Source organism: Etheostoma spectabile, chromosome 23, assembly GCF_008692095.1.
Source record: "Etheostoma spectabile isolate EspeVRDwgs_2016 chromosome 23, UIUC_Espe_1.0, whole genome shotgun sequence".
Lineage (NCBI taxonomy): Eukaryota > Metazoa > Chordata > Actinopteri > Perciformes > Percidae > Etheostoma > Etheostoma spectabile.
In genome coordinates, this window is record NC_045755.1 from 19,308,818 (window position 1) to 19,320,372 (window position 11,555).

At 40.8% G+C, this 11,555-nt stretch overlaps 1 protein-coding gene across 1 annotated transcript in view; it reads right to left on the reverse strand.

Annotated features, from left to right (window-relative positions):
- The window catches only part of abcc9 (ATP-binding cassette, sub-family C (CFTR/MRP), member 9), a 66,500-nt gene that overhangs the window by 53,670 nt on the left and 1,275 nt on the right, over positions 1 to 11,555 (reverse strand). Inside the window, 13 exon segments of the mRNA XM_032505239.1 lie at positions 478 to 586; positions 984 to 1,126; positions 1,300 to 1,340; positions 1,589 to 1,751; positions 1,931 to 2,065; positions 2,170 to 2,325; positions 2,859 to 3,023; positions 7,384 to 7,578; positions 7,700 to 7,840; positions 8,093 to 8,194; positions 8,459 to 8,625; positions 9,632 to 9,753; positions 9,897 to 10,038. Coding sequence (XP_032361130.1) covers positions 478 to 586; positions 984 to 1,126; positions 1,300 to 1,340; positions 1,589 to 1,751; positions 1,931 to 2,065; positions 2,170 to 2,325; positions 2,859 to 3,023; positions 7,384 to 7,578; positions 7,700 to 7,840; positions 8,093 to 8,194; positions 8,459 to 8,625; positions 9,632 to 9,753; positions 9,897 to 10,038 — 1,781 coding nt within the window.

Genomic DNA, 11,555 nt, shown 5'->3' on the forward strand with positions numbered 1-11,555 from the left:
CTTTGCTGAGTTTTGTTGGTGGCCATGATGCCCTGACCATCTCCCCCGGGTTTTTTTTTGACAATTGAAGCTTTTCATTACAAGTCATTTAATGTGACGTCTGTAAATTTCATGTGCTTCAGACCTAAATTTAAGACAGCAGCAGGAGCAGCTTCAACAAGTGACGTCAGGTCATAGATTATAATAAATGTATGTGGTCTGACTTCCTGTCTGCAGACGAATAGATGCAGATTTTTAACAATTGGTCCTATCCCTTGTCCCTTATGTAACCCACTGGGCACTGGAACTGTATGATACATTTCAATTGGCCTTTTTGACTTCCTGGGTCTCATTTTCATGGTTTGTTTTTTTTAATCACCACAGTAGCCACAGTTTTCCTGTAAAATCCCGCCTACGTAGCTAGGAAATGAAACTAATGGTACGTTTTCCCTGGTAATGCTCAGTTTAGTTGAATAATATGGTTTCATCAACACTTACCACCCCCAGATGTTTCTTTCCTGCTTCCATGGAAACAGACGTGTCTCCATTTCTCCAGCTGTCATCTCCAATTTCGTCACTCTGAAGAAACTCGCTGAGCTTCTGGACACTGTGAAAACACACACACACACGCACGAGTAGGTGTGATTGTGGCGATACCAATAGCAGTAATCTCTCAGGAGTTTAGAGTTTCTCTTCCCTGCTGTCAGGTTTCCTCCATGTTCCATTAATTAGATTACCACAGGAACCATATCTAGTTTGTGGCACCGCATCTCCAGGATGTCTTGTTTTTTTGTTTGACGCATGCTGCATGCTTTTCCAGCTCACTGACGCTGATGAGATTTAATCCTTAGGCATTGAAATTGGATTCTGAATGACGTGGCATCTTTCTACTTTAGAGACAATTCAGCCAGTGCCTAAACAGTTTTATATTCGGTCCCGAGCCCTAATTGAGCGTGAATACGACATAAAGCACAGTAGAAGAACCATTTTTCCCAGACACTCACCTGACCAGCGCCTTGACAGCAAATCTGACCACAGTGGAGAGCAGGAAGAGAGGGGTGACCAGGATGTGGAACAACGCCAGAGCTGCGAAGGCCTCTGAAGGAGTGGGACCGGTCTTATTGAAGAAGTGATGCACCACAAACGTCTACAAGACAACATCTTGAGTTTAGCAATCCTAACTCATATTTGGTGGATTGGTTAGATCAGTTTCGATATGAAAAATCATATTATAGTTAAAGAAAGCAACAAAAAAAGCAAATAGAATAATTTAAATTTGTAAATTATTGTCTTGGTAAAATTGTGGTAAAAGTGTCTTACCGCAAGAACGGCAGCAATGGGAATAGCAGCATTCATGAAGACTGCACAGAGAGAGAAAGCAGCTTTCATTTTACTGTGATAAGCAAAGCAGAAACCAGTCATATAAATAAAAATGAGGACAAGATACATGAAAGAAAACACTTGGTAATTGTTTGCCATGATAAGTCTTTTTAGAGGTTGTTTTTTTAGCAATCTTGATAAAGAAAAAAGGAAGCTACTTGACGGCAATCACACACAAATGCAAATGACATAATTCAAACTCAGGTCATAGATTTAGTTTCTATCCTACTAGACATCGATGTGTAGAAGGCGAAGGTCTTGAGGGTGGTGAGCTCTTTGCCTCTGGTGTCCTCCACGCTGTCGCAGAAGATATTCTCCCAGGCATACAGCTTCAGCAACTTTATACCCTTTAGGATCTCTGTGGTCTTTTTTAGACGATCCGTAGAGTGTTCCTGAACGAGAGACAGGGGACAAAACACTGTATTTACCTGTCCCATTATCAATTCACATTACTAGACATAATAGTTACCAACTGCTGTAAATTAATAGATTTACATCATGACATTTTGTGAGAAAAAAAAAACCTGCGAAGAAATCTGGAGGCAACAAATGATAAAAGTATACTGCTTACTAGTGTGCTTTTTTGGATGTCTGCCAGCTTTGTAGCTATTCGGTACTGGACTGGAGCCAGCAGAACTATGACAGATGCTCCAACCAAGGCACTGAAGCCCAACAAGTAGTAGAGCAGGATCACTCCCATCACGATCTGCAAATTAAACACAACAAGAGACGGGACAAGTCTTTGCTGAAACATCACTACAGAAGATTAAATATGGCCAGGAAAGGTAATGGAGATCCAGGTTAACCTACCTGCACAGGCATAGCCCACAGGTTGGGGCAGAGGAAGAGGAACCACATCAGCTGGTTGGTCTCTATAGCGACCAGGTTGTTTATCTGCCCCAGCGTCATCTCCCCCATGGACATGTTGGAGGTGGACAGACGCAGGATTTTGTTGTAAATCATCGCCTTGTTAATGAAAGACATGTAAACGATTACACTTCATGAAAAGGCAACATATATCGGTCATGATGCATAGGATACCGCATTCAGGTTGCAAAGTAATATACCAGAAATGTGAGCTTGTATTTCATTGGGAGAAGATTACGAAAATCTGCTACAAAAAAGGTCCTTCCACAGCACAAGCACAACTCATTTTTTTAATCTTAAAGCCAGAAGAAATCATCATGAATGGGGGTAAATCCCTTATGTAAGAAATAAAACAAACATATGTCAACTAGCTCACCCAATAAACAAAGTGTACATGTGTCTTGGATTCTGAAATGAAAGGGAGACTTTTTTAGACCTTTTCAAAGCAACACCTGATGCTGTGCTGATGATTTATATTATTTTTAACAGACTAAATGTGACCAAAACAGTTATAAAAATTCTGTCATCATAAAAGGTTTCTAGTGTCAAAGTATTGGCCGTGCAGTGGCTGAAGATTCACAGCCCTACTGAGTATGGAAACAAAAGTTAAATTTCCATGATGTTTCACTCACCAGCAGGGCTCCGCGCAGGTTGATGCCTGTTTCTATGGTGACGTAGTACGAGGCCTGCAGGAAGGTCCTTTGGAGGATTAACGCCAGGAAGAGAAGCACAGCCAGGACTGAGGTGTTCTGCAGCAGCTCAGTGGTAGACATGAAGTACACACCTAAATATGTCTCCTACAACAGAGCACACACACAAGAGATACATTAACATCCAGTTGCTTGAAAAAGCCCTGCATAACCAGCCAAGCTCTTACCTTGAAAATAACAAATGGCTCAGTGACTGTCAACACGGTTTTTGCGTGAAGCGATTAACCATGTCGGCATTACTACTCTTCACTGAACAATTACGTAACTCTCTTTACAAAGGCCTTTGACACAGTGACCCATCAGATCTTGCTTAATATCTTCATTTAAATTGTCTTCATCTGTGATAGAAATGCAGGTTGCAAGCTGTCAAAATTAATCATGCAACATCCCAACCTTTAATCTGTGATATGGGCGTTCCACAAGGCAGTATTCTTGGACCCTTTACTTTTGCCTTTTATACATCAATGATCTCCCTCAAGTGTGTAATTTCATAAAATGTTTACTGTACGCTGATGATACTGTGGTTTTTCTTTCCAAAATCCTGATGTCGTAAATTCCAAATTATCATCTTATCGTCAGCTTCTACACAAGTGGTTGAAAAAGAACCACTTAACCATCAATGTAAAAAAAACTGAATGTATGTATTTTCACTCATCCAGAAAAAATCTTTTTACCGATTCTATTACTTTTGCAAACCAAGATGATGTCGTCACAAATATCTTAGCGTGCTACTTGATTCACGCGTTACGTCCCGGGAAAACTTTTCTAACTTAATAAAAAAGTTGAATCAGAAACTTTATGTATATAACAAGTTCAGATCATATCTTTCCTTTTGCTTCTGAAACCTACTCACATGTAATTGTGTTTTCAACTTTGTCCTACTGTCTTTCTATCTGGTCTCTTAAGGAGTCATGCCTAATTTAAACTTTGGACAGCAATGCCACAATAACAGCCACTAAATGGCACTGACACTATTCAATGTCAATGGTTGTTGGCTTTTTTTTTATTTCTATTTTGCTAATTTAATGGTCTGCCTCCAAAGAACGACCTGTGCTGAGCTGGGGTTCCCAAAACGGGTGCCAGCAATGGCAGAAAGAAGAACCATAGATATAAGAATATTTACTTTCTTGCCATTTTCAGAGTTTAGTTTTCTTATTTTTTAGAAAGCTAAGCAGGTGTAAGGTAGCAAACTTGCCGCTCAAACACATCTCCCAGCTGAAACTATGGAGAAACTTTGACCACAGACATTTGAAGCTTCATTCAAAAATCTCCATAGAAGCTTTGACTATGAAAAATAAATTTAAAAAAATTGGTACAGCCTTAAATTTTCTATGCATTTTGCATCATTGGGAAGAACATTGATTTGTAAGATGTACTGTAGCTGGAATATACAAAAAGACGTGTATTTGGATATTTAACAGTTTCTGTCATGATAATTTTCAGAAAATGATACATCAATATTGCTATGCATACATACATAAATTCAGTGGAATGAATGTGTATGATTTTACATACAGTACATACCAGTGCATGAATAAAAGATGGAAACACACACACACACACACACACACACACACACACACACACACACACACCACACACACACACACACACACACACACACACACACACACACACACACACACACACACACACACACACCACACACACACAAACACACACACACACACACACACACACACACACACACACACACACACACACACACAAAAAGCTCAGTCTGATGCTCAGCAGACTTCTCCCCTGTTTTAAAGTGTGAGGTGAGTGGGGAACTTTCCATGTCACTCAGAAATGCAGCCCAGCTCTGCTCTTTATCGCAGCTGTCCATTATACCCACTTTAACAGGCAGGCACGGACCCGACAACATCTCACCTTCAACATCAACTCTTACAACATCAAGCAAAATCGACTGAATGAAAATATACATCCATCACAGAAGCATCTGCTCTGCCTCTCCGACCAAGTCTGTCTTTATTATGACCTTTCATTAGAAGCTGAGATGGATTTAAGGGGATTGTCAATGTCTGATCAGCTCTGCCAGCGTCTCTTTCTTCACCAGACGGGCCGTCTGTAAAAGTGTTTGTGTTCTCTTTGTCTGCTGCACCCGCTACATGTTACAATCTTTAAAAAAAAAGCAATGAAAACACAGTAGAAAAGTAACAGAAAGATTGAAAAAAAGCTGAAAAAAAGACAATAGAAAAAAAAGAAAGAAAGGCAAGAATAGGTCAAAACAAAAAGACAACCTTCATAGAAGTGACAAACAAAAACAGTGACAAAAACTTTGAAAAAAGTAACTACAGCCTTGTAACTGAGAAACATTTAGCAAAAACTCTTGCATACCCCCTGCAATACTCAAAAGTACCCCTAGAAGTACATGAACCCCCATTTGAGAAACACTGCTCTACATTGTGCTGACATGGGAAGATCCAATTGTTTTGTGTTATTGTAGTGGAATAGTTACAGGTTTTGATCAGGTGATATTAATTTATAACACTGATGCAGATCCTGATGCATCTGGAATGAAGTTGATATTTTGTGCATATTTTCAATGAAGTGCTGAATAAAATTGGTCAATTCACTGACTTGTCTATCAAACAAAAAAGAAAAGAACCAACAACAATTCTGGTGATTCATTGAAACTATTTGATTAGGAAAAGTGAGAAACTGTTGCTTTTCACAGGTTTAAAGATGTGAGGATTTGCTGATTTTATCCTGGTCAATGATTAAAGGTGCACTATGAGATCCTGCACTTCTGTTCCAAGGAAAAAAAGTCAAAAGAAAACAGAGCAAGCGCCCCCCGTTTCCATAACTGTCTAGTCAAACTGTCAAACTGACTAGTTCGTCACTAACCCCCACCCTCTCCACTAACCATCTTGTCGGTGATATGCTGGAACGGGTTTGTTGTATTTTGGTGCACAGGCTGTGCCACCAGAGTTTGTTTGACGTTCACGACCCCTGTGCTGTCTCCCGAGACCGGGCTTCTTCACTGTGTATTCAGGGGGCAGGCAGCTGGAGGATCAAGGAGAGATGCCTACGATTTGAGACCAAAATTGCGCTGAAACCATGCAGGAACTCATTGTGCACCTTTAATTATCTATGGGTCACTTGACTTCAAAACTAACTACTTGAGTCCTACTGCTTCCTGTAAGATAGCCTACAAAACACTATTACAATCTTAAATAGGAAATTTATTTTTGGCATCATTGGGCAAAAATTCTATAATAATCTTGCGGCATATTGTAATTTAAGTAATCTGAGAACAAACTAGACTTGTGCACCTCCTCTTGGCTTTGTATTTAGGTTTTAGCTGATCCAGTTGTGACTTTGGCCAATCACAGGTTATTTCAGAGAGATAGAGGGCTCCTATTGGCCGTTCTGTGGATGCATTGCCCTGCGACGAAGAGCTGCAGGATGACGTGTCACTCAACTTTGAATTCTGCTGTTTTTATTGCTCTCTACCCACTGCAGCAAACAGATGTAAAGTATGAGCTCCAAACACCCAAATTAAAACACATCTTCTCAAGCAAACTAGTTCAAAACAATGGTGAAGCTAAAAGAAAAAAATTGTATAAATACTGCATTTTCCCCTAGAAGTTTGACCCTGACAGCTGACATCTAAAATCACTGCTTTGACTCAAACACTGGTTAAAAAATTAATGGACCCGGCGCCATAGGAGGGTCACAACTGAACACCCTGTGTTTAACACAGACTGTGAGTGAGATGACAATGTGAAAAGTTAAGCGTCATTCATTTCCCTTCAGAGAAATCACTTTGGAAATTTAAACCCCACGTTTGGGCTGATGTTAGTAAAGCCGTCACCAGGACCAAAGTCGGGTTTAAGTGTTTACATAAGCTAATCTTAATAAATGTTGAGTGCATATTAGCGCATCATTGTGGGTTGTCCACACTTCACACACACATGCACACACACAGACACAAATTGTGTCACTGCGTGTCAGTGGTGCTGGGTGGTCCAGCCAACCAATAAATGACTCACTCACCAGTGTGACCTCAGCAAGGCGTGGGTCGCAGTCATCGTGTCACCACCAGTACGTGTGTGTGACTGCCTGAGTCCTGAAAAGGTTTTACCCACGCTAAGAGTTTCCTCACCTTTCAACATGTCCCCACTTTCTGGTCCTCACAGTGATAGAAGTACATACGCACACACACAGATAAGCTAACGTCACCTTACAAGCGCCCTTACAAAACTAATTCCTGTATTGCTAAATATTTCTTTCAGATGTGTAATAGATCATGTTTGCATAAGAAAATATTTATAAATTGCACAAATATAAAGTTTTCGTCCATCCACACACTTTCAAACCCTGTCGAGGCCACACCCCGTTAGGAGAAAGGAAGCGTGTACCATTTAACACCATTGGCGCAGCGTGTAATGCGAGAATCTTTGCACAGGCTCATACGTACACCCTTGATCTTGTCTAGCGGTGTGACACTGCCAGTCTTGTTCAGGTACTTCACGATGCCGGAGATGCAGAGCGGCCCGGCGAAGCTCAGCAGGTCGGCCAGGTAGCGTAAGGTGCTGCTGAGCAGGATGGGGCGACCAAACGCTCGATACATGGAGCGCCAGATCGACGGGGCGCGGTTCGGATCCTCCGCTGTCTGTGCAGAGTGAGAGTTTAGGGAGGGAAGATAGACGCATTTAAAAAAAATACATTTTTTCAACAGTTGGAAAACCGCATCGCATTTGTGTGAAATCAGGTTAAGATGTCCATCTGCTCACCCTTTGATCCTCATAGGCGTCTTTGAGCCGGAGGTAGTTGGTGAGGGCTCTCATGGCGATGGGCAGCTTGCCGATCTTCTTCAGCTCTATGGGCCTCTTATGGGCTCCGATGATGAGAGGATTCATCCACCAGTATGTCGCCTAAAAACGTGCCAAGAATGTGCACCATTTACTACGTGCACTTTGTGCTCCAGTAACATTAGATATTGAATTTGAGACCTAAACATTGAGCTTCACGGTGGCCTAAATATGTGAAATTTGTACATTTTTACTCGTATTTCAAACTATCCGGATGGTATCAATAATTGTTTTGAAAAAGTAGAAAAAGAAAATTATATCTACCTTATTATTTATTTTTTTGTCTTGTGTGTGTGTGTGTCTCTATCTCTCTACCTTGGACAGCAAGTTGACAAACGGCTGCAGAAAGCGAACCCCCAAATCCTGTAAATCCTCCGGTGGTTTCACCTTTTGAGGGTTGGCAAAGAACACGTATTTCTACAGGGAGAAATACGTGAACAAAACAACAACAAATAACAGACATGTTAGTATAAAACATTGAAAAAATTTTGAACAATATAGATGCCACACACACACACACATTAAACTAAAAACACTAAGAAAAATAAGTTTCCAGTCACCATTCAAAAAAGTACATTTCTAATAAAGTTATTAGATATGAATATGTGCTCTTTTATTTCCACCCTTCTTTCTGGATTAAACACTGTCCTTAACGATGTTGGGTGAAACATGATCACTCACTCTGACTCTTATGACGTTGATCTCCACGGCCATCAGCAGCCCGTACAGGAGGACCAGCAGGGCAGTGATGCAGAACCTCAGGTGCTGCGGTCCAACGTGGTACTCGGCAAACTTCCACAGCTTAATGGACTTTGTAATGAACGCCAACACCCAGTAGATGAATAGGACTGCGGGGGGAAGTAGAAATGATATAATGTAATATAAATGGACAGTTATATTGCTGCTTTTTCATGTTGATTGATGTTGATCGAATGTACTGTAAATTGTTAAAATACATATTTCATGAGCCCACGCAAGGGCTGCAAATCCTTGGTAAACATTCCCCTTGATACCCTCTCTGGTGTTCCTCTACTGAGGCCACTTTTAGTTCCAGCATTAACGTAAACTATATATAAAAAGGGGACCTCCATTAATTTAACACATCAAAGTGTGTTTTCAATGTTCGTCACTTTTGATGTTTAACACTACCTTATTAACTTTAGTTTTACAGTTATTTGGGGAATTTATGGTCAATGAACCTCATTTATAGGAAATTATACCTGATGTTTGAGTTAGAAAAGCAGAAATTAGGAATTATTTAAACTAAAATTAAAGGAATGGATGTTGATGAATAATCACAGACTGGAATATGTCAACTTTTACTCAATACCATTTCAAAAACACTTCAATTTGTTTTTCAAATGCTATAAAATTGAACAAGACACCCCAAAATTAATGAAAGTAGAGATGTGTACTTGTCAAAGAGCGTCATGTGGAGTCAATCATGTTATTTTGGGGAATTGAAAAACACTGCTATAGGAAAATGGGTCAATTTGACCCGAGGACAACATGAGGGTTAACTGATGTCACTCTAGGGTGCCCTTCCAGGGAATAAACCATCTGCTCATGTCTGCTGCAGGCTTGAGGCTGCCCCCTGCTAAATTCCACATATTGACAGGTATTGACAGGGAAGATTATTGGGTGACATGAAAAAGGTCATATCTCTGGTTTGATTTGATCTTTTTTTTAAACTCTCCATCAATTGTCCGGAGGTGCAATGCTAAATCATTGGTGTCAAAAGCTGGGGATGATGTACTAATTTGTACAGGATAGATGTGTAAGCAAAGCAAGAAATGGATTAACCCAATCCCGCCCCCAATCCTGCCCCCCCCCACCGTCAGTGTTGAGTCTTACCAAGCAGCAGTTTGGGGAAGTTGGATGTCTCTATGTTGTGGTAGTAAACCACTGATGTTGTGGCTGCTATGAACCCCATGAAGGCTGGTATGAAGAGATGGAGGTGGTTGGTCTGCATCCCTCTACAGCAAGAGGCAAATGCAAAATGTAATTAGTATGTTTAAAAGACTTGATAACTTGCCATTTCACTTACATTACTGGTGTAAGGGACACAAAACTAGTATTTTGTGTGATAATGTGATAAGATGTCTTTCTGAGGTCTCACTTGTTGGAGACGATGCCCTCTGCGAACTCGCAGACGTGGACAAATAGCAGAGAGAAGGTGAGGATCCATCTCATGTTGTGGCCGGGGAAATGGAGCCATGTGTTATGATGGATCTGGACTTTGGAGCTCTGACTTCCCCAACCTGACAGACAGAGACAAAGAGAGACAGAAAGAGACAGAAAGAGTGAAGCATGATATGTTCAATCTAAATGGAATATGCCTTTTTGGAAAAATGTGACCTGTAAGAAAAAGGGAAACAGGAGGGAAAGGAAGACCAGCAAAAAAGAGAAGGTGGTAGTAGGGCTGGGCCATAATTCAACACAGTGAACCCTCGCTATATTGCGGTTCACCTTTCACGGTCTCGCTGCTTCACGGATTTCTGCCCAGAAGAAAAATGAGCGACAACAACTACCGATAACTATGTTCTTCTCTCAAAAAAAAAAACACACCTGCACCGCGGCTTTAGAAGAAAAAACCGCTACAGAGCGGAGTCAGGATGCAGCGGCTCAGTCAGAAGAGCAGTGAAATACTCGGGAGGCACTAGTTTTCCTCCTGTACTTTGTATTTTTCATTTTTCCGGTCTAATCCAATGACTCTGGTCGCGGTGGGGCGGGTTGGGGCGGTGGGTGGTGGGGGGGTGTGTTGGTGTGGTGGTGTGGGGCGGGGGGGGGGCGTTGCTGATCTCCGACATTTGAAGCCTTCAGCTCGTATTGATGATTAAAATTATAATTTCACAGTACAGTAGTTATTTGTAAAAACAACGGTTTATACAGTACTTTTATTTGTTAAACAAATGCTTGGGCCTGTATAAAGGTTTTGTTCTTTGTTTTCAATGTATTATGGAGTATTTCATCGTATAATAATTGTAAAAAAAAAAATAAAGGTTACTACTTCACGGATTTCGCCTATCCCAGGTTCTTTTTGGAACGTAACCCCCGTAATAAACGAGGGTTCACTGTATGATGATTTATCGTGATTCAATGGAAACACATCGTGATGAAATCATATATCACGACATTGTGATATATCTACAATAACGTCTGAATTGATAATACTTAAAACAACATACTAACTCAATTTCCTTAGAAAATCTGTTTTTGAGTGAATATCATTTGAACAATTAGCAGCGCTCCCTCTCTCTGTTATCATTCGAAATAAAGATTTCACTCATTCATTTTTGCAATAAAAGATGCTCCAGGCTGCTTTTTGGAACCAATACGCTGCCAGCTCCTTTTTCTTTTACCACAAAAGTGCCCAAGTCAACGTTTTTTTGTCAAAAAGACGCCAAGTGTGATCCTGGCCTTCACTGATTATATAACAGTTCAAGATTCATTTGCTTTATGTTAATCAATTGCTACTTTTTGCAGTTCTAAATTCAATTTAACATTGAAGTCTCAATGCTTTAGCAACTCTTGTACAACTCGTGTGAGCTCAGTGCTACATGGTTTTATTAGTTTCTTATGAGGTTGGTTTCTGCTCTTAACTAAATTGACCGCAGTCATTTCGGAGGCCCGGGGGACGCAGACCATAAAAACCTAGAACCAGGAAGCTTCAATTAGTGAGTCCCTCGGGGAACAGGCTGAGGGCTTCTGTTCAGAACTATTCCCATCAACTACTGTAAACACACAGCCACACACACACACACACAGCCACACACAG